This window comes from Penicillium psychrosexuale (assembly GCF_028828465.1).
Source record: "Penicillium psychrosexuale strain IBT 29551 chromosome Unknown utg000002l, whole genome shotgun sequence".
Lineage (NCBI taxonomy): Eukaryota > Fungi > Ascomycota > Eurotiomycetes > Eurotiales > Aspergillaceae > Penicillium > Penicillium psychrosexuale.
In genome coordinates this window covers 5,340,897-5,363,080 of record NW_026643187.1, presented here as the reverse complement: position 1 = coordinate 5,363,080, position 22,184 = coordinate 5,340,897, and the positions used below count along the sequence as shown (strand labels likewise).

Here is a 22,184-nt window from a genome sequence, read left to right as displayed (position 1 = left end):
AATAAGGAGCAAAGGGGATATTAATGTACAAACATGTTTGTACAGGATACTAATGTGAGAAGCCAGGTATCCGATGCAGGAGACGCAGGAGACGGGGCTTATCTGCAGTTGCGCGGCCTATTGCGCGCGGGGAGATGCACTGTTGCCTTAGGCCGAGATCAGGTGACCATGACGCAGCTTTCAATGCCAGCTGAGCAGGCACCCACAGTTATTTTTGGTCTCACTTTCAAGAATGCGTTGTTGCTAGATTCTTAACTGTTTCGACACTTCTGGGGCTATCCGTGGTGGTATTTACTTGGTTCTTCCACGGCATTGAAAGCAACGATGTCGAACTTCGAGCCGAACGCTGTGATCCGCGGCTTTCAGCTCACAATAGTAGGCAGTATGTCACCCTATGTGTTTTCCCCGAACATCCAGGGGAATTGGGTTGAAATACCTTGGCGGATTCCAGGCTACACAAGAAATTCTATCAACGTTGGAGTCGGCTATGCCAAAACATTGATCAGGTGCTTGTGCTGCATTGAGCCAGCCACATTTTGTCATTTGCCTTGGAATGATCCCCTGGATGGGAACGCATTCTAGGCCATTGCTAACTGAGGTTTGCAGCTGTTCGTGCATTAGGAAACCCTGAACTATTCAAGTACGACCATTTCCGCCAAGCAGCTCTTGCGATAGCCATCGGCATCGTTATCCAATTGATCATTCAGATTCCAGTATGTTTCTATACAGTCCCGCACGGAGGGTTTTCGCTGACTTGAACTCAAGATCCTCAGCGTGAAATTCTCCATATACCTCGTATCATGGGTGATCAACCTTGAACAGGCAGTCTGGGACGAAAAGCTTCTCAGTGGATTGGAATTTATGTCCAAGTCTGTCCTACAGGTGCCATTTTTGCTCATGACCCTGATGCGATATGTGACGCCTACGCTGGATGAAATGTACATTCTCTTAGCTACTAACTTATTGATACTTCGCTGACCGTCTCACTAGCTTCATGCAGTCCATTCAATGGGTGGACACTACATACATCCAGAAACATAAATCCGAAGACCCCCGTCGCCTCCGTTCTCTATACTACCCCAATCTTGTCCAGTACTCTGCCAAAGGTGGCTCCAGCGTTTCTCGGCCAATTGCCAAAGCACTGAAGTCATTCTTCAACCGCTATGCAAAGAAGATTGGTATAATGCTTGGTGTCTACCTTCTCTCGATGGTTGCAATCATCGGTCGGTTTGTTATGCCTGCAGCAAGTTTCTACACATTGCGAAGCCACATCGGCTCCACCCCCGCGGCTGTCATTTTTGGCATAGGGTTGATTCTGCCGAAGCATTACATTGTCACTTTTCTTCACACCTACTTCGCTTCGCGCAGTCTGATGCGTGAGCTTGTAAGTCAAGTTACCTTTCCGCACTTGAATTATCCTAACAGTCTCTAGCTCGAACCCTACTTTTGGCGTATTAAGTTCACCCCCGACCAAAAGCGCCGGTGGTTCAGCGATCGAGAAGGCGTTCTCTTCGGTTTTGCCTTTGCTTTCACGGTTGCTCTACGCATCCCGTACATTGGTGTGCTGATGTACGGCGTTGCTGAGGCATCTACAGCGTACCTTGTCACCAAGATAACCGACCCGCCTCCACCTCCTGCTGAAAGTACAGGTTTCGCGGAAAGCCAGATTACCTGGAAGAACAAGCATGATTTCTTGCGCTTATCTCTCGATAATCTTGACAAACTCAATGTCGACACGGACGAGCCAGATCAGAAGGAACCTATCTCTCCTGGAAAGAGGTTTTCTTGAGAGCTGTCAGCACTAAGACTTCACGGCGAGTATTATTCGAGCATATATGGCCTTGGGGTTGCACAGACACCATCAAGTACTAGCATATAAGGCGACGATCTCCGCATTTCTTGCCCTCCGAAATAGGTCTTATTTACAAAAATACATTTCATCTCCAATTGTCCATTTGGGGTACATAAGTACTAGCTTATCAGACCTCCCGCAGTCGGGGTGATCTGCGAGATAAAGCGACGATAAGCCAGTTCTCCAACGCCTCACGTAACGGTTATTCACGCCAATAACTAAATGGACCGAGCGTATGCGGGGCAAGACCTTATCGTGAGAGGGGTCGGGGTATCTCAGTATATTTAGGGGTCTCAGTTTGTCCCAAGCCCGAGATTTATACTCTCGTTAGCCTACAGCCACTGCCTCAATCATATTGAACAACTAACAAACCCTTAGATAAAAGCAAATATGGGTATTAAGGGAATCCGTACTGCTCTAAAGGTCGACCTCGACAAGCCTGCGTGGGAACAGCCCGGCTTACATGTATGTTCTTGCGTTCTTGAAGTCGTGGGATATTGCTAAGTTCCTTATAGAACAGATGGCACCCAGATGGTATGTCACTTGATCATAGTCCTATTAGAGACATGCATGCTAATTCCGCCTCCAGTTCCGGCTCATGGAAAAATCGCCAATAATGAAGTCGTCAAGATCGAATGTCTCGATTGGACCGGAGGCCAGATCGGAAACAACGACTCCGCAGACGATATCAGGAATGTAGATCTAACCCAAATCCATTACCTCTCCGGTCCATTCGACATCGAAACCGCGGAGCCTGGCGATGTCTTGCTCGTCGAGATCCAGGATGTCCAGCCATTCGAAGACCAGCCGTGGGGATTCACCGGGATATTCCACAAAGAGAACGGAGGAGGTTTCCTAGACCGACTGTATCCCGAGGCGTATGTTAACTATATGTAGTACCATAACATGTATCCATGCTAACGGCATCGCAGAGCAAAGGCGATCTGGGACTTCGAAGGAATCTTCTGCTCATCCCGACATATTCCGCACGTTCGGTTTGCGGGACTGATTCACCCCGGAATACTGGGATGTGCTCCCTCGGCCGAAGTTCTTGCTGAATGGAATCGTCGAGAGGGCGAACTCATTGCAGCCAACACTATTGCCGATCAAATTGTCGCTCAGCCACCGAATCCCCAGAATGCCCATGCTGGCAGTGCTATCGATGAAGTGAAGAGCAAGATCGCTAACGAGGGTGCTCGAACCATCCCAGTGAGAGATTACAATATACCCCAAAACCGATCGAAAACTCACACGTCTACTAGGGCCGCCCCGAGCACGGAGGTAACTGCGATATCAAGAACCTCTCCCGGGGATCGAAAGTCTACCTCCCCGTGCACGTCCCCGGCGCTAGATTCTCCGTCGGAGACCTGCACTTCTCGCAAGGCGATGGCGAGATCTCATTCTGCGGGGCGATTGAAATGGCCGGTGTGATCACATTGAAGTTCACCGTCATCAAGGACGGCATGGCGAAACTAGCCATGAAGTCACCAATCTTCCACGCAGGGCCCGTAGAGCCGCAGTTCGGCCCTGGGCGATACCTGACGTTCGAGGGATTCTCTGTCGACGAGAATGGCAAGCAACATTTCCTGGATGCGACTGTCGCCTATAGACAGACCTGTCTCCGGGTTATGGAGTATCTCCGGCGCTATGGCTATAGTGATTATCAGATATATTTGCTGCTCAGCTGCGCGCCGGTGCAGGGGCATATTGCCGGCATTGTGGATATTCCAAATGCTTGTACCACGCTTTCGGTGCCGATGGATATCTTTGATTTCGATATTCGGCCTGAGGCGGATGTGGTCAAGCTGGAGATGGGAACTTGCGCTTTTGAGTCCAAGTAGGGGAATGAAGGGAGAAGTTGGATATTATAAGTTTGGTTTAGCTGGATATTTCAATCGATCTATTTATATGTGATTTTTCTTGGCTTGTCCAATATTTGTCCACTTGGCCTCCAAAGCGGAAGGTTCTGTGTAGTCCGCCAGTCACGGTTGACTACAATATCTGGTTGCCACCTAAATCAGCCCCAACTGTAGCTTCACCTCCGGTGTGTCTCAGATAAAACGTCCGATGGTGGATATTTGCATTGCTCATTGCCTGGTTTTCAAAATCCGAGCAGAAAATGGAAAGAAAGGACTTGAAACGCCTAAGGCGACACTAGACGTGATTCAAAACATATGATCGACAAGACTGAAGCAGTACCCAATATATTCTGAAACACAGGCTAATGCTTATCATTAGTATAGCGGGTCGCCTAGGCCTGTACGTAGACCTGGTTGCAATACTCCGTCTAGAAACTAGAAAATATGAGTGCGTTACCACCGGGTCATACTTGGAAATATATAATTTGATACTTGTAGGGCAACTTTTATCCCCGATGATTTGAGTAATCCTACACCTGAGCCTAACGTGCTATGCGACAGGAGTCTACTATGTAAAAAAAGCCTACAGTATGGACTTCGCACAAGAGCAAGGCAAATTGCTTGAATGATGTGATATCATACATCATGGGTCATTGTTGAACGAGAAGACCACGTCGTGAATCGTGATGGAACAAAAGGCCGGAATGAATCAGTTTCAAACCGTTTAAGAGAAGAACTTCTTGGCTGCCGCCTTGTCCTTGGCCTCCCGGTCCTTGACAGCCTTCTTGACCTTGGCGATCTCGTTGATGATACCAGCATCGCCCGGAGCCAGCTTCTCTGCCTCGTGCAGATCCTTCAGCGCAGCATCCTCCTCCTTCAGACCCTCGTGGGCAACAGCGCGGCGGTAGTAAGCCTTGGCCCTATCAGCGTCCTTAACCTTAGCCTCATCGGCGACTTGGAGCGCATATGTGGCCCAGTTCTGAGCCTGGCGGTACTTCTGGAGCTTGTTACCGAGCAGGGAAGAGTTGGAGTGCAGGGTGAATCGGAGTGCCTTCATCTGCTCGCCCAGCTCCTTGGGGTCATTGTCTGCAGGATCGGGGAACTCATTCAGATAGCGCAGACCCTTCTGGTACTTGTCGAGACCCAGGTTGAGATCGCCACTCTTGAAAGCAGCGTTTCCGAAACCCTTGAGGTCGGAAGCGATCTTGAAGCAGAGAGGCGCAGTAAGCTCCTCGCCCTGGTGGTCCTCGGTGAAGTCCTCGTATGGGTCGCCCGTCGCATCCGCCTGGCGCTTGGCCGCGTTCTCGTAGTCCTCGCCGGTAAGCTCGCCGCAGTTCACGATGGTCACGTCCTGGATGGGCTTGTCGGACTGGGTCTTCATATTCTCGATCTTGCGAATCACGTTCTTGCCGTTGATGACCTCACCGAACACGACGTGCTTGCCATCGAGGTGGGGAGTGGGAACGGTGGTGACGAAGAATTGACTGCCGTTGGTGCCGGGGCCGGAGTTGGCCATGGAGAGCAGGAAGGGGCGGTCATGCTTGAGGTCGAAATTCTCGTCGGGGAACTTTTCGCCGTAAATCGACTCGCCGCCGGTGCCGTTGAACGCAGTGAAGTCACCACCCTGAATCATGAACTGCTTGATCACACGGTGGAAAATTGAGCCTAGATCGGAACACCGCGGTTAGTGGGCGTCAGCGCGATGGGAGCGGGGTATTGTAGACGTACCTTTGTAGGTCAATTCCTTGCCCTGAGTGCCAATGCCCTTCTCGCCGGTACACAAAGCTCGGAAATTGTCCGCGGTCTTGGGGACGACTGTTGCTGTTAGTCATGTCCGAAATGTCAAGGGAGAAAATCATGTCGTACCATCGTTGAACTGTGTGACACCCGGATGTTAGATGCAATCCAGACTCGGCATATAGAGGATGCGGGCAACTTACCAGCTCAAAGGCAACCCGGCTAGGTTTGCCGTCACCGATTTGAATGTCAAAGAAGACACGAGAGCCTACGAGCTTGTCAGCGACTCGACTTAATTATTGCATTCGCGGGCAGATGGACCCCGCACTGAACGTACGCTGAGGTTTCGCCATGACTGTGGAGTTTCGGGGAAGAAATTTCAAAAGTGAAAAAGAATACGAGAGAGAAATGAAGGTGATATGGTAGAGAAGTGGAGGAGAGAGAAGTCGGCGTTGTGGGGGAGTCCGGCGCTTGTGGTTCAGGAAGCTTCCATTGACCCCAACTATATTTGGACCACGGGATTGTATAGAAGTTGCATTGGGGGTATCTGCTAACGTTTAAGTACAAAGCATTACTCTAGTCTCTATTGATCTTCCTTTGTTTCTCTCCTTCTTTTTTTCACTGCAGCAATTCTGGGGGAATTTGGAATTCAAAAGATCCCTTGATGTCCTGTTTAACCTTGTCGTCATTTTTCTGCTCCTTGGGTTCCTTTTTGGGAAGATTGGTATTGATTTCGATTGTGACCTAGAATTAAACCTAGTCAGTATATAATCAATGAAGGCGAGGAAAGGAACTGGAAGGTCAAAATGTACCGCCGCGTCCTCGCTGCAGTAGTTCACACCCACCGGCCCGTCGTTCTTCAATTCGACCTCCATCATGGCTTGGAAGACACCATTTTTGACCCGGTCTGGAGTATAACCTTCCCGCATCTTGTCATAAAAGAAGTCATAGATTCTGCGTGCAGCTTCAGGGCCAGCTGCATCATGAAAGTCGGGTTTGTTGCCTTTCTTCATTTTTGCATAGAGGGTGAATTGGGAGACTAGTCATGTTCAGCAGTGGTCTGGAGAGTAAGATGAAGAGCCATACCACATAGTACTTCTCCCTCAATCTCCTGAACATTTTTTTTCCACTGTGATATGTCAATTGCCGGTCTCACACCTGATAGCCATTGACTTACTTGTATTCCATTCTCATCGGGCCAGAACTTGGCCTTCAGTATCTTTTTCACGATATTCTCTGCTTCCTTCTCGGTATCCTCTTTGCCAACGCCAGCAAATACAAGAAGGCCCTTGCCAATAGAGGAAACTAGCTCCGAATCGACTGTCACGGATGCCGATTTGACTCTTTGGATGATGACTGAACGGGGTTAGTTGATTTGTATATAGCATAGGTACAGAGATCCTCACCTTTCATCTTGATTTTCAATAGATCTTGTATGTGTCGAAATAAGAGACAGCTCCTAAAGCCGGGGTACGCACTTGGGGCAGATAAGGCTGGTGATAGCGCTGGCAGCAAATGCGTGGTATTGCCAAAATGAGCTCGTTTGACGCAGTTTGTCAGCGCGACTGGTTTCTTTGGGGTAAAATGTGTTCTTTCCCACTGAGAAATTGAAATGCGACGAGCGACTTGTGTGTCTAACGCCCACAATCCCCCTCGCGCCGCCCTCACGTTTGCCTCCGCCCGTGACCGCCTACCTATTAGAGCATCCACGAAGCTTTCCACTTAAACGCGGAGAGGTATTCCATGGACTTCCGAGCCTGTGTCCCTCTTACTGTCAAACAAACCCTTCTTCCCACAATTCTTCCTTCACCAACTACCTCAATTTCGTACTTGTGACCATTTCGGTCGAAAGCGCATCATCTCCCCGTTCCGACCGCATTAATCCGACGCCAGGACGGCACAGTCCACCACCGGGTTCACAATGGCAGCCCGAAAAACACAACAGGAAATTGAAAAAACCTTCAAGAAGGTCTCCGAAGGGATACAAACGTTTGAAGGCATTTACGAGAAGATCCGCCAGGCTACGAATCCTACGCAACGGGATAAGCTCGAAGACCACCTTAAGCGCGAGATCAAGAAGCTTCAAAGATTCCGTGATCAGATCAAGTCATGGGCTGCTGGGAACGAGGTCAAAGATAAAGCCCCACTCATGGAGCAGCGCAAAGCGATTGAAGTGGTACGTTTGGGTTTCCTACCTTGGTCCAATGGTTCAGGACAGCAAGCTAACATTGTCGGTAGTGCATGGAACAATTCAAAGCCGTCGAAAAGGAAATGAAGACGAAAGCATATTCCAAGGAAGGTCTCTCGGCAGCTTCGCGACTTGACCCCAAGGAGAAGGAGAGAGTCGAGTGTTCGGAGTTTCTCTCCACCATGGTTGACGAGCTTCAGCTGAAGATCGAGGCCCTGGAAGCAGAGGAGGAATCACTTCATGCACAAATGAAGAAAGGGAAGAAGGATACGAAGAAGGCAGATCGACTGGCCGACATCTCCCATATTACGGAACGACATAAATGGCACGTCAACAAGTTGGAATTCCTCAATCGTTCTTTACAGAACGGCAACTTGGACGTGGGTGCGGTACAAGATCTCAAGGAAAGTATCAAATATTACGTCGAAGAAGGTGGCAGTCTTGACTATTCCGGCGAGGATGAAACACTCTACGACGATCTAAATATCGGCGAGGAGATCGAGGCACAATTCGGCATGGGCGGCGAAGGTGATCGTGTATCATCACAAGACGCGCAATCAATCCAAGATGAAGAGCCCGAACCGAAACCCAAGGTCAAGCAAGAAGCGCCAGCAGCCCGAAGACCGTCCACACAGATGAAATCCCCGCTTCCCGTTCTTGCTACCCTCCACCCCTCTGCTTCCTCGAGTGCTCCGGGCATGAAGCCTGCTCCCCTTCCGACCCGTCCCCCTGGTGAAACCCTCAAGTATGCCTCTGCCGCTGCCGCTGCCGCAGCAAGTGACAAAAGTGGTGTTGGCATTCTCCCTCTTCCACCCCCACCAGGTTTCAGCCCGGCTCTGTCCGTGGCACTACCTATCTCCAAGTCTTCTACTGCTTCGCCCAGTGTGGCGTCCGTACAGCCTATTATGAAGTCAATAATTCCACCCACTGTAGCCGCCGTTACAGAAGAGCTCGCTGGGCACGTGCGACCCAAGGTCCCTGTGAGTGCAAGTGTCTTATCGCCCGCGCCTGCAAAGGCGGAGACATCAACGAACGGTAAACTAGAGACAGAAGAAACCGAAAGTGAGGAATCGATCTACCACCTGCCCCCGGGTCTCCAGGACCTACTCCAATCATTTGAGGTGACCAAGTCGCGTGCGTCGGCCAACCCATCGCCGTCGGTCCAGCGCCTTCTCGCTACCTCATTAACGACCTGTCCCGAGGCTGGCGATGCCGAAAAGCCACGTCACTACAAGCCGCAGAACCCCTACAGCACTGCGCTCTACTATCCACAGGAACCTCTTCCAATATTCGACGACCCCCGGTTGTACGATACCGGGAGAATCGACACGGATACTCTCTTCTACCTTTTCTACTACCGCCAAGGGACGTACCAGCAATATCTCGCGGCCAAAGCGCTCCGCAACCAGAGCTGGCGCTTCCACAAGCAGTATCAAACCTGGTTCCAGCGTCACGAGGAGCCGAAGAACATTACCGAGGAGTTTGAACAAGGCACCTATCGCTTCTTCGACTACGAAAGCACATGGTCAGTTAAAGAATCCGACTGATTTCGTTTTGCTCACCCACTTGACGAGCTCACCACTTACGAATAACAACAGGATGAATCGGCGCAAGGCTGATTTCAAGTTTGTGTACAAATACCTCGAGGACGAGTTATGAGGCGTCTTTGGCTTTTTTTTTTTTTACTCGTGAGCCACCCATTCGGGTTCTCCAAGTGCAGATGATTGCTTTTCACCCTGGATTCGTTTACACTATCGGTGGCTTTGCGGCTATGGTTCGATAGACTGGATGGTTGAGGCTATGGCGGGAACTCTGGAAACTGTGGGGTCTCGGTGGGCGTGTTTTCTCTTCTTTTACTGTTTTCGCAGGACTGGCATCAATGAGTGCAATGAATGGGCCTCGGTGATACGGGAGTTTCGTGTTATTTCCAAGGCTATCAATTGTTCGAATACAATGAATCCTTAAGTCAAGCATATTACAGAAGTAGGCAAGTGGCTCAGCCAAGTAACCAAGTAGCCAAGTCTAGTGCATAGCATGCTTATGCGCAGTCTGCCTTGCAGGTACGGGTACGGGCCAGGCCCTGGATCAGCAGATATCATAAGTACCTAATCCATACCCCGGGAACTCCGTATGATCCTCCGGGGTTGTCGTATTTGCTCGTGGACACGTAGGTCTGCAGGTCTACGGAGTACTGTTTCCCATTTGGGGACAAGAATGCAGGAGATATGCAAGTGCATGCAAGCCAATAGCGAAAAAAAATATAAGTATAAGCCCGAAATGCGACAAAAACCGGAAATCGGAAAAAGGAAAAAGGCAACGGGGCTCATAAAAGCCAAGTCCAAGGTTGCCCAACAACACGACCGGAAGCAATGTCATCGATCCCCGACTGAGAATAAATGAAATAAAGAAAAAAAAAGAGAGCGACATATGACGAATCATTTCGCTGTGGCTAGTTACGGAGTACCCCGTAACTATACATTACGGGTTGCATGCATGGGCTCTTTCAGCTCGAGCGCGGGATTTTTCCTTTCTAGAAGCCGGGGATTAGCGAACGCTAGTCAGTAGATGCTACGTCAGGGGCTGTGCGCGACCGCGACATCATCGGTCGATCTCTGACCCCGGATTGGAGGGGTTTGGGAATTGTGGGAATATTAGACGACCAAGTTCTCCGTGGATGGAGAATGGAGATGTTCGGGTTAAGGCTGGATCTTGATCCGGTAATGTAATTGGCACGATTGTGCCGTTGTGCCGATATACGTCAATACCAGTTTGGATGAATGGAGTTGGGCAGTTGAAGTGGAGTTGAGTTGGTTTAGTTGATTGAAGTTGATATTGATATTGATATTGATGTTTATATTGATATTGAATTGATATTGCTCAGACTTCAACCCGAATATAATTACTTCTATCTAACACCAAATAACTACATCATGCAACACATGAAACGGAAACAAAACAAAACAAAACCAAAAAAACATGTCAGACACGAGTTCTTGGCACGCTAGAATGACACTAGAACACACAGAAGGCACACGGAAGACGCACAGAACACGCCAACGGCCAATCATGAGAAGATCGGCGTGAGGGGGAAACTCTCTGGGCACCCAACTGCTTATCGCAGCCAACTAACTGACCTCGTTGGCTTCGACACCGGATCCTCCGCCAATCACCGTTGGTTACGTGAAATGAGAGGGGGGGGGAAGGACACGCTAGAAGGACCGTGGAATATTCGGCGTCAGCAAAAGATCAGCAAATCCCCGAGGCTGAGTGGTGTCGTCCAGTCTGCTTCGAGAAGGTTTCTAGAAGTTGTTAGTGTCCCGTGTTAGCCAATACCCTAACACCCCCTGCCATGCAGTTTCGTGTTGGGCACATAAAAGGGCTGATGTCTCCATTAACGGGGGGAAATTATTTTGTATTTGAATAAATACTGGGCCAAATCAATTTTAACCATTACAACATAATTAGTTTACCTCTTACAATGGTAGGTGACTTGACTTTAGTTTGCGTCGCGTTTTAGACTAACCCTCTCTCTCTCTCTCTATAAGACTGCAATTCCAATTCCCACCCATCGCTCCCTCTCCTCCCCAATCAACATCATGCAGTCCCCATTCAACTACCCAGACTCCTACTCTTCCTCCTACTCCTCCTCACCGGGCAGCATGGACTTCTTCTTCTACGGCGGCCAGCCCGTCTACGATTCCCTCTGCGACCTCGACGCAACCAGTCCCTTCCCTATGCAAGAGGTCGCCCCAGAACTATACAACGTCACCAGCTCACCCTACACCTACCAAACACCACACGACTACCCGGTCTTCGACCGACCCACCATGCCCCAGAGCACACCCAGCAGCTGTGGCAGCAGCTACAGCAGTAGCTACAGCAGCAGCTTCACCTTCCCCTCCGAAGACATCGCGCTACCAACCTACCCCATCAGCGAATACGAATCCAACGCGGAATCGCCAGCGCCTGCATCCAAGTAAGCCGACCATCCATCTAACGTCGCTCGCGCAGTGACTAACATCTCTCCCCACCAGACCAGCTAAGCCCTTTGGCTGCGACAACTGCGGCAAGTCCTTCACCCGCTTCGCAGACTTGAAGCGCCACCAGTCCAGCGTCCACTATCCCGTCTTCCGCAATTGCCCCGTCGAGCACTGCTCGCGGAAGGGTAGCAATGGCTTCCCGCGCCAGGACCACCTCGTCGAGCACCTGCGCTCGTACCACCACATGGACGTGCCGAAGCGCGGTGCCTGCAAGCGCTCTGCGAAGCAAATCTCATGAGTGTGATGCCTTCTGCATTCTTTTTTCTTTTTTCTTGCGCTGTTTCCTACCTTTTACCTTCTAGCCTTCGGGCTTGTTTACGATATGATATCATGACTGTATTTCCTTTTCTTTTCTGTTTTGCTTATTTCCCATTCCCACTCCTGTTTTTCCTTTTTAGATCACATTCTGGTTATGAATCGGTCTTGTATAGAAGATGCGCATCGCTTCTTCGGATTATGTTTTTGTTTTTATTTTTTCCGGGCTGATCGCTCATCATGTGTTTTAGATTCTAGATCAGATGGCTTAGATGTGTTATGTTTAGGTGGGATGGTTCAATGAATGGCGACGATTACGATATACTATTTTTTTTCTTCATTGGCTTGGACGACTTTTCCTATCTACCTAGCATTTCCCCTTTCTTTGCTAGTGAATTTCCCCTAAAGTACGTGTGCTGCAGTAGTCGCTCAGACTAACCGGACTAAGTAGGTCCTACATCTCTAGGGTTGTATACTCCACTCTGTGATAGTAGCTGCAGCTTTCGTATTTGTTTTTCTGAATACTCAATATCGAGCATCCTAATATCTCTAGAATACAAAGAAACTAAATAGAAAAAGCAAAGAAAAACTCTATTGAAAATTCAGACTTGTCTTTTGTTTGTCCTTTTGTACACCTAAATGCATGCCCTAAATGTAACTAGTCTACTCCGTACTATTAATTAATTAATCCAAAATAATCCCTACATGCAGGTACCAAGAGTTCATTTCATTAACGCAAAAGCAAATTAAATCCCAGCCCCATCCTCCAAAACATTATTCCCCCGATGATACAAATCCCAAGCCCGACAATTCCTCTCCAGACCATCCCCAAACCCCCTCCAATCCGCACCAGCCCCACCAACAGCACGACCCCCCAAAAGCCCCTCAATTTCCTCCCCCCGTTCAACAAACTGCAACGCAAACCCCTGATCAAGATGCCACCCAATATGACAATGCATCAGCCACGCGCCCGGATTATCCGACCGGAACGCAAGAACCAAATACCCCATCCCGGGCAGCAGCGCCGTATCGCGTTTCGGGAGTGCGCCGGCCGCGAAGTCGAGATTTAGACCGGTGCTCGTATCCTGATCCCGGCCTGTAGATTTAGCGTAAGATTTAGATGTAGACGTGGAGCCATCCCAGGACCCATATCCCTGCGCAACAACCAAAAAGTCATGTCCGTGCAGGTGGATCGGATGTGCAATATCCATACTCGTTTCGATAACGACAAGAACCCACGTATCTGCCTGTGGAATTGCTATCACAGCCGGTTTATCGGCTATGCTGCTTTCGGCGCTGAAATTGCGCAGCGTGGGCTGCGCCCATTTCCCTTGCATCGAGGTGCTGTTTAGGTACCAGCGGTAGACGGAGTGGGGGGTTAGCGCGGTGGTTGCGGAGAGGGTTTCGTTGTAGAAGAAGTCTTCTGCTGTGAGGACGAGGGGTGTTGAGATTATCGGGGTTAGCTTTGGGGCGGGTTCGTCTTCGCAGGTGTCTGTTAGGTTGTAGGCTTCTGTTGTTGGGAGGGTTGGTTTGTCGGTGTGGGTGTAGTAGATTATGCCGCGGATATTGTCTGCGTTGCTGTTCGATGAGCAGGAGAGTTGTGGGACGGCACGGAGCCAGAAGGATTTGGCTGTTGAGGCTTGGTCTGCGTGCACTATTACATCGTAGCGCTGTCCTATTTCGATTGGTTAGGTGTGCCCCTTGGTTGGTTCGTTGGTATGAGTGAAAGCTTACCAATCGCCAGACTCACGGCTGTGGTATTGTACGGCTGTATAGGAACCAGATCCATAGCAATGACCGTTAGAATATGGTGATCAATGCTAAACTTGAAGTGCGTATCGCAGGCGACATTCGTCACGCGGAGCCGATACGACATTCCCGGCGTGAACGAGGTGTTGAAACGGTATCCCGTCTGACTCGGATCACTGTCATTCCCAAAGACATTGACGCCATTGATGAGGGCATTGTCCAGCACCGGCGAGCCGACTGTCTCTGCTCCATGCCAGAGCTGGTCGACTGTGCTGATGTCCCAGTCGGAGAGCTGTATGACGCCTTTATCTTCATCGTAGTTGCTGCTGGCCGGCCCATGGATGATCAGACCTCCGTACACGCCCTCCCAGGTCTGCAAGCCGATGTGCGAATGGTACCATGTTGTACCGTATTGTGTTGCGCGCCATCGATAGGTCATTGTATATCCCAGTGGAACGGGGCACTGCGTGACGGAGACTACCCCGTCCATGGGGTTCGTGTAGTGTTGGCGGAGGCCGTGGATATGTAGACTTGTGCCGTTGTGGACGGTGTTGGGGAGGCTGTTGCGGAGGTGGATGACTACCTCGTCGCCCCAGTTGACTTCGAGGGTTGGGCCTGGTAGGGAGCCGTTGATGGTTAGGCCCCATCTTGATCGGCCGTCTGGTGCTAGTGTTGCTTGGTCTATATCGAGCCAGAACTCTCGCGTGACTCCGGTTTCTGGCGTTGTTTTTGTGTAGTCGGTGTAGAGATCGTGTTCACACCATTGATGTCTGGTTGTAGGTGTATTCTCTGCGCATGCACTGGGAACAGGAAGGACTGGATGTTTCAGCAAAGACCCGCGACTTGGAGAGACATCTGGAGGGTTCAAGAAACCGGGTCTTGTGCTTATCGCTGGAAGTATAAAACAGCACAGGGTGTATAGTAGATATCGCCGCATACTCGCAAGATATCTATCGAACAACTGGTCTATAGTTCTGGTGCATTTGCATCGCCAATCCTATGAACTATCATCGAACTTCAACTACTTCCTACAAAGTGACATTGGTTCAGTATATAGACCTCTATGAAAAGGTCAAACCACCTCGTGTGCTCTGTACTGCATATTCGGTTGAAACTCGAACGTGTCCAAGCCGGCGTAACCTGGTCTCTGTGAGTCGGGTCCGGGGTTGAATCCGGCAAATACTTGACAGGAAGCTGCAGATATACCAGTCAAAAGTATATCGTAGGGCCCACTGTTCACCTCCATTAGGAATTACAATTTGGAATCTTCCCCCAAGTAATCATGAAAAAGCTTGATGATTCAGCAGCGGGTGCCCCTCGCCATTTGAGCCTGTTGTTCAATTTCTGCTAACCGGGCATGTTTTTCTTGTAGCCTCTAAATCTTCTTCTGGTCGGCCTCCTGCCTTTTTTTGATCATCCGGTTTGCATTTGCCGGTGAAGATGTCTCTTTGCTCTAGCGCTTTCCGTGCTGGTTTCCGAGTTCTTTACGCAGTTATCTCTAGCCTCAGCCCTCGGAGCCAACCGGAAATTGGCTAGTGGTTCTAAGCATTTGGAACTGATCTAGGTTCGTCTGGATTATAATCATCTGACAAAGAGCTGCCAGGGATTGTCACGCTATTAAAGTCATTCCACATCGAAATATCGATATCTAGCTAGGCCTTGCCGCTTTTTGCTCACTGAGTAAAACTGAGCACGACCCTGAGTATTACATAATCATCAGGCTCGCGAACTGGGAGCATCACCTGATTATTACATAAGCACAAGGACGTGCTCCAACGCGAGAGCAGAACACTGCTACGTTGAAAACCCCCATGATTTGGGACTAAAAACTGAACGCAGATAATTCTGTGAAGACGATGTTTAACCAGCACCTCTTGCCCAGATTTTGCAAACTCCATTTACAACACCTGGATTATTGAAAATAAAGTGCGGTTTCACCGCCCGCCGGTCTCTTCCGTTAACCGTGTTGAAACCAGTTAAACCATCATTTGGGTCACTTGGGTCTAGACGTGCAATGAAACTGAGGGCAAGAAAAAAAGACAGTGAGTAATTAGCGCTCAATTAATCAACGGTCAATTAACTGAGCATCAACTGTCGCAAATGACCTTGGCTTTCAACCGCTACGTGCTGGGTCTCTCAAACTGGGGCTGCAAGCAACTCATCAATATGATGGTTGAATAGGCGAAGCCTCTGGCAACTCTAAAATGCCCAGAATATCAAGATCCTCAAGCACGACATTCAGTCGCCGTTAAGTGCCCGCAGGGCGTCTTGTTACACCAAGTTGTGGTGGTCGCCAGGCAATCAAGAACAGCCACACACAACAAGAGAAAACTACTGTAAGTCGTCTGACTCTGGACGTATTTAGCCAGGCTTGTTGTTGTGTGCTCTATGGAGGAAGATCAAGCGTGCATACTGTACCGCTGGCGTTTCGTCCAATGTGTGATGCAAAAGCGCATTTTCAACGTAAAGGGAAAAGAACGGGTTTTGTCGCCAGTTGACAACCGGCCTAGCCAGCCAATGCGTACAGCCATGGAGGACATGAGGAATGGAAGATTTAGATCGAAAGACTTGCATCCCATACAGTAGTTTTCGAATTCGGTTTGACCTCAAACTCTTTAGACTTGATTTCCGGAAAATAAATCCTAAATATGTGAGTTCTGATTGGATTTATTTTAAGCACTTTGATCTAGACCGCTTTCGACACAATAGTCCATGTATTTTAGAATACGTCTTCAGTACCATAGGTAACAGTATTCGGTAGTGTTATAATATGAGGCTAGCGCGGATCAGGAAGAAAGCCGCGACATCGGAATTAAATATGGATGGAGAATATATACTGGACCAGGGCTGTGTTCGAATTATGTACTCGACATCGCGGTCTCCCTGGCTTAAGCAAAGAACTGAGGTCCGTGGTTTGAACGTGGCCACACTTCTTGAAAAATCGGAACACTTTACGTAGGCGTGGAAAATTACTTCCCTACCACCATCCCACCTGTTCCCATGCTGTTGTATTATCATCAATCCCAGTGGAAGGATGTTGTGCTTCCTAATTTTCATGGGGTATCTTCTCGTTTGTGGTTTTCTTGACCGTCAGTCTTCCCAGAGCTGGTATTTTCAGGATGGCCAAAAGATGCCAACCAGGACGATGTCTTGACTTGGTTTGTAGATCTGACCGAAAAACTGTCAACTTTCTCAACAGACAACAACCCTGCCACGGCGCCCCTGCGGAGACCACTTGCACAGCCCAACAAGCCTATCCAAGCTTCTACGGGAGAGCGTAAGCTAGACATCGGTTTTGTAAGTGACGCTACTGCGGGAAAAGACACCCGATGTCAGTGGTCACAGATTCTCATTCCTGGGGAGCTAAAAAGGAATCCGGCGGCTGACACGGCTTCCAAAGCATGGCTTGACTTGTGGAGGTACGCCAGGGAAGTCCTCGCGGCCCAAGATACTCGCCGCTTTGTCCTTGGCTTTACATTATGTGGGTCATTCATGAGAATATGGGCGTTTGACCGGCTCGGAGGTATCGCATCCGAACATTTCGATATCAACGAGGATGGGCTCCAGCTTATATCAACTATCCTAGGGTTTCTATGGATGAGCGAGGCAGACTGTGGGTTTGATCCCACAATAACAATGCAAAATGGCCGGCAAATCATCGAGATAGAACGGAACGGCCAGACTGAAAGGCTCATCCTTGATAGCTTGATGAAACGCGCACCCTGCATCGCGGGTCGAGCAACAACATGCTGGAAAGCGTATCTTGAGGCGGACCCCCGGACTTCGCTCGTTGTCAAAGACTCTTGGCAATATACAGAACGCGATGAAGAAGGTGAGCTCCTTAAAGAAGCCACCGAAAGAGGTGTGGCAAACGTCTCGAGGTATTATCATCATTTAACTGTTTACGTCCGGGGTAAGGCTGATGGTGTCCGGGACAATGTTCGAGGCGGCTTGGACATTAGGACAGAAACTATCGGCCCGAACGATTGGCGCTCTCGATTGACACAAGCGCATCTGATGCTCCGCGACAGGGTCGTAACAGCGGCAGGACCGGCACGAAACGCTCTTCTAGCCAAACAGGTGCTTCTCTACCACCTAGTAAGCGATCCTGCTCGGCATCTCCAATCAAAATATCCAACAATCTACTGCCAAATCGAGTCCATCGGCGTATCATCCTGTGCGACTTTGGCAAACCAATTTATAAGGCAAGCACTCCCACTGATCCGCTCACTGAGCACTCTGACTTGCTCACTCAGCACGACCTGAGCACAAGACACCTCAATAAAACGCAATACGCTAGCCCCATCTACGTTAAATTCTCATTCTATAGATTAGCCCCACTGTCCCATCCAAAATGCATTGGCATCAATAACCTGATGTTTCATTTTGGTAGTCATTGCGCCTCGGGGAAGCCTGATAGTTAACCAACCTATTAAATCATCTGCATGCTCCTGGGAATCCTTGCCTACTGATTTCCACGGTTTCCTAGACAGGCATGGAGCTAGTCTAAGAGAAATCACATGAACATACTGGAAGACCGCAAGTCTTACTCTGGGCATCTTCTCTCTACATGGAGCACACGTACCGGAACACATGCTTGGTCAAACCCCATCTCCACGGGTTTACCAATCCCTTAAAAGAGATTGCTCCTGGGAACTTGCCGGATGATTGATTCATAGACTTTCCCAGGCGGGGAAGCCGCTGGATGCTCCTGGGAACGTCAGACTCCACGCCATTTTGTGGACATGTGTAAATTTTCTTCACGAATTCGCTCGTAATCCATGATCATCTAGATTCCCAGGAACTTAAAACGTAAGTAGAACTTGTGATGACGTCCTAGAGACAAGTGGTATCAATTTCACTGAGGGGTATATATTTAAGCCTACTCTCAGTGAAGTAATCGCCTTCATCGCCCTCCGTTTAATCATATCACCAGGGAGGTGAACCACTTCTGTCTACTGTTATATAGTGGCATCAATGGGGCAGAGTAATTCAGTCCCGCTTGCCAGGGCAAGACATCCACGGATCTGAGTCACTTGATGGCAAGTACAGTACAATCCATGAGCTGGGGTGCTTATATGTATCGCCGCGGATCTAGCAGACCTAGTCATAATGTGATCGACGACTGCGTACTGCTTTACTTCACTTTTTATTGGTTCAATGATGGCGAAGCACGTTAGAATATCTCCAAAATCGTTCTTGTAGCGATCTGTACTATATTTGATAGCTTGATTGATCAGGGCATCTGCTTGTGCTATATAATCTAGCGAAGCTGATCGAATGATTCACATTTGTCGGTAGCGCAGGCGTATAAACCGGTTCTTAAAGTTGATAGCTGGCGGATGCATCGGCATACAGAACTTGGTTCTATGCCTCTTTACACAACTAGCGGTAGCGTAATGTGAATGATCCTATAATTGAGCCTACACTTGGTGACGTTGACCGTCGAACACTCGAATAGTGAGGGGTCGATGAATTCTTAGTGAGTGATAGCCGACGTATCAGACGAAGCCAAACTAGGTATAGCAAATTCCTCAAAATTCTAACGTTTCGCATAATCTACTGATGCATTCTGACAAGCTCACTGTCGCCCCATGCAGCTTGTAGACCTTCTGTGTGGCATTCCTTTCCCTTTCTTTCTCTTCTCTGACAGACAGCTCATCGGCAAACGCGCAGCCTGCCGCATCAGCGCTTTCCTTTGTGTATCTGCAGAGATGCTTCTTCTGTGTTCTGGTGGATGGAATCTGGCTTGCTTTGTGGTACGAAGCTATATAGACAGGCTTCAGTACAGTAGCTAGTTTCCTCATCTTCCATCAACATCATCTTTTGCCGTCTGGTTGATCACTTCTTCCCCTCGTAGTCAGAACCTCCATTATCTACTCGTACGTAGGCAGCCCACGCACAAGTCAATTTATTGTGAGATCAATTGCCACAGTGATCAGTTGGCACAGTAATCAGTTGACACAATGATCAATCCACATAGCGATCAATTAATTGATCTAGTTTATCTTGGTCACAACGTGACCATGGGGCCGCTTCACTCCAGAGAACCTGGCCGTTTTGAAACCAATGACCAGATTGAAATTGTTGGAAAATTTGAGCCACTCGGACAGTCAGGTACTAAAAGCTTCCAAATATCTCATGGTACCTGGTTTTATCGGCTCTGCTTAGGCTAGATATCTAGGGCTGTCATTCGCTAAAGACCATAATACCCCGGTACCGTGCGTGGAATAAGACTTAGGAGCCAGGCATTGACTCAGAGGGTACACTAAAATATGGATCGCTGAAGACGCTAGTATGTGGGACTTGCATTTCGAGTGTTAAGTCGAGATCCACATGCAATAATTTGAGTAGCAACATATACTAATAGGAAGGATTGGTGCTTAAGTGAGTGTGGTGTTATGTGAAAATCAGCACAATTCTGTAATGGCTGTTCAGTGCTCATGACTATTAATCTGTAAAGCGAAAGAAACAGTCCATCTCCTATAGATCTTTGTACTGATGGACAGACCCTTATTACGATACCCTTCAACGCAGCAATCCCCAGCAAAGTAGCTGAGTGGAATCAATGTTCTTCATTATCAGCCTAAAGCGGCGGAGATGTACCAAACGTCATGTTGAATGACGTCCAAATTGATGTATATGCCTCATGGCTAGAGAGATGTGTCCGATGAATTAGAACTCGCTTTTAAAAGGGGGATCCTTCGGAGACTCACAGGTGCATGAAGCTGGGCAGGACAAACAGACAATTATATCTGATACTTGTTCGCAAACTGTTGTCTCAAATCATTGACTGCTTGGATTGGCGGCCTCGAGAAATCTTCGCCACTTTCGTCCATTTTCGTGTATTCTTGGATGACGTTATATCCGATCGTCACATCACAATCCCACCTCCTTGATCTGTCATGCCAACTCGTTCTCTTCGTCTTTTGGCTGAAACCAGTAATATCCATTTTCGATATATAGCCATTCGCAATCATGTCCCCGTTGGGGTTGTGGGCAACAGCTTGGCCAAAACTTGCGTCTCTGACCCCGTCCCTCTTCAACAGATGTTGAACTTCCACTTCGCAAATCATCTGCACAATTTGCTGGCACACTTCGTCCATGTTGATTGTCACGCGTTGGAAATGGTGAGACCATGATCGGAACTCCTCATTCCTGGTAATAGTCATGATGCCCTGCGAATGTTAGAAGATACTTCATATAGTGGGTAGATGGGTAGATGGGCAGTGGGGTAGATAGATAGTAGACGGTGGGTAGATGAATATACTTACAGATGATAGATATTCGACAAGGATGGTCAAGCAGACTTGTCTGTTTATACTGCACAGGGCTGGTCATGCACAGGGCTGGTCCAGGAACCCGTTATTCCAGGTGCTTAGATTGTACGGGGATTTCAAATGATTTTATAAAAGGATGGGCCTCTTAAACAAATTCGTATCCCTATCACTTAAAGATCATTCGACAACTTTATATGTCCCCCGGAGAGCAGATTAGGTCAATTATCGCATTCTGACCACATCTTTTTGTGACAGTGCCGCGATGGCAGCTGAGATGATTCAACTCAGGCCTGGGCCATTCATTCCCGCATAGGAGAGATCATATGATAATATGACGATGAGCCGAACTGGCTAGAACATGTTAGGTCTAGAAGCAATAAGACCGTTTAGACCGGACTTATCCGCAATGTGCTTAGCTTTAGGCTATCAGGGGAAACAAGGTTTGGCAAACGTCATTCAGTGCACTTCTGCAGCACCGATCACTGTGGTCTCACTTCGTTATAACAGTGGCGAATATGTTCATTCACAAATTAATCAAAAGCTTAAAGCTCTATATAGGGCATAGTAAGGCAGGGAATTGGCTTTCTGTTAAGTGAACAGAATAACACTCGAATTGTGGCCTCTGATGTGAAAGGAATAACTAGGTGGAAACCAAGAATTAAAAATGATTTTGCCCGAGGACGCAACATCAATCCAGCGTTTCCAATTATTATTTGCTAGGTCTAAAACCGTCGAGAAAAGCTAGGAATGACAAATTTGATCCCTTTGGTGTTAACTATTAGCTACCTTCCTTCGCATTGCCTCGCATGATCACACCACTGGGCCCTAAGCCTCGAACCGTGAGGCGGTTTGTTACGATAGAATGGTCAGCTATAACAACGATACTATGGCTAGAACGCCTTCAGAGATCACACTGCACAGTGCACGCGATTTTATGGTTCTGTAAACCTTGGCAATGGCCGAATGGACTTAGCCTTCCACTAATAATCTTGACAATAAGCTTAAAACATTCCACTACACGTTTGCGGGAGCCGATTTCGTAACTAACCGTACGGGACCACCCGGAACCAAAAAAGCTTTATTTGTGGCAAAGACATGATTACGATTCTAGACAATAGCCGTCTTACCGCCCCCATACCTGGACCAGGTATTACATAACGAGAGTTTTCCACAAAACGAGAGATTTTTCTTTTTATACCAACTTCCTACCCATTTTGTTACTAC

The 22,184-nt window shown here is 48.6% G+C and overlaps 9 protein-coding genes across 9 annotated transcripts; 5 read left to right on the top strand and 4 right to left on the bottom strand.

The window, feature by feature from the left end:
• Positions 1–324: 324 nt before the first annotated feature.
• On the top strand, positions 325–1,789 carry usgS (transmembrane protein UsgS; the record flags this gene model as incomplete). Its single annotated transcript, XM_057184108.1, has 5 exons — positions 325–382; positions 607–713; positions 766–938; positions 991–1,384; positions 1,433–1,789. The coding sequence occupies 5 exons, from the start codon at positions 325–327 to the stop codon at positions 1,787–1,789; spliced, it is 1,089 nt and encodes a 362-aa protein (XP_057045558.1).
• A 453-nt stretch (positions 1,790–2,242) lies between these two features.
• Positions 2,243–3,693, top strand: N7518_003180 (acetamidase/formamidase family protein; the record flags this gene model as incomplete). The annotated part of the gene is made up of 5 exons (XM_057184107.1): positions 2,243–2,317; positions 2,368–2,386; positions 2,442–2,730; positions 2,785–3,061; positions 3,115–3,693. 5 exons carry the CDS (start codon positions 2,243–2,245, stop codon positions 3,691–3,693), a joined length of 1,239 nt encoding a protein of 412 aa, XP_057045557.1.
• A 742-nt stretch (positions 3,694–4,435) lies between these two features.
• On the bottom strand, positions 4,436–5,801 carry N7518_003179 (CYP40/PPID family peptidylprolyl isomerase; the record flags this gene model as incomplete). Its single annotated transcript, XM_057184106.1, has 5 exons — positions 4,436–5,376; positions 5,440–5,526; positions 5,578–5,587; positions 5,652–5,716; positions 5,786–5,801. The coding sequence occupies 5 exons, from the start codon at positions 5,799–5,801 to the stop codon at positions 4,436–4,438; spliced, it is 1,119 nt and encodes a 372-aa protein (XP_057045556.1).
• Positions 5,802–6,066: 265 nt separating this feature from the next.
• Positions 6,067–6,861, bottom strand: N7518_003178 (D-aminoacyl-tRNA deacylase; the record flags this gene model as incomplete). The annotated part of the gene is made up of 5 exons (XM_057184105.1): positions 6,067–6,192; positions 6,261–6,487; positions 6,535–6,577; positions 6,626–6,804; positions 6,855–6,861. The coding sequence occupies 5 exons, from the start codon at positions 6,859–6,861 to the stop codon at positions 6,067–6,069; spliced, it is 582 nt and encodes a 193-aa protein (XP_057045555.1).
• Positions 6,862–7,369: 508 nt separating this feature from the next.
• Positions 7,370–9,295, top strand: N7518_003177 (CNOT2/3/5 family protein; the record flags this gene model as incomplete). Its single annotated transcript, XM_057184104.1, has 3 exons — positions 7,370–7,624; positions 7,687–9,161; positions 9,235–9,295. 3 exons carry the CDS (start codon positions 7,370–7,372, stop codon positions 9,293–9,295), a joined length of 1,791 nt encoding a protein of 596 aa, XP_057045554.1.
• Positions 9,296–11,114: 1,819 nt separating this feature from the next.
• On the top strand, positions 11,115–11,914 carry N7518_003176 (uncharacterized protein; the record flags this gene model as incomplete). The annotated part of the gene is made up of 3 exons (XM_057184103.1): positions 11,115–11,117; positions 11,182–11,612; positions 11,671–11,914. The coding sequence occupies 3 exons, from the start codon at positions 11,115–11,117 to the stop codon at positions 11,912–11,914; spliced, it is 678 nt and encodes a 225-aa protein (XP_057045553.1).
• A 763-nt stretch (positions 11,915–12,677) lies between these two features.
• Positions 12,678–14,722, bottom strand: N7518_003175 (uncharacterized protein; the record flags this gene model as incomplete). Its single annotated transcript, XM_057184102.1, has 3 exons — positions 12,678–13,606; positions 13,666–14,496; positions 14,713–14,722. 3 exons carry the CDS (start codon positions 14,720–14,722, stop codon positions 12,678–12,680), a joined length of 1,770 nt encoding a protein of 589 aa, XP_057045552.1.
• A 2,450-nt stretch (positions 14,723–17,172) lies between these two features.
• Positions 17,173–17,946, top strand: N7518_003174 (uncharacterized protein; the record flags this gene model as incomplete). Its single annotated transcript, XM_057184101.1, has 1 exon — positions 17,173–17,946. The coding sequence occupies one exon, from the start codon at positions 17,173–17,175 to the stop codon at positions 17,944–17,946; it is 774 nt and encodes a 257-aa protein (XP_057045551.1).
• A 2,483-nt stretch (positions 17,947–20,429) lies between these two features.
• Positions 20,430–20,786, bottom strand: N7518_003173 (uncharacterized protein; the record flags this gene model as incomplete). The annotated part of the gene is made up of 1 exon (XM_057184100.1): positions 20,430–20,786. The coding sequence occupies one exon, from the start codon at positions 20,784–20,786 to the stop codon at positions 20,430–20,432; it is 357 nt and encodes a 118-aa protein (XP_057045550.1).
• Between the last annotated feature and the right edge of the window lie 1,398 nt (positions 20,787–22,184).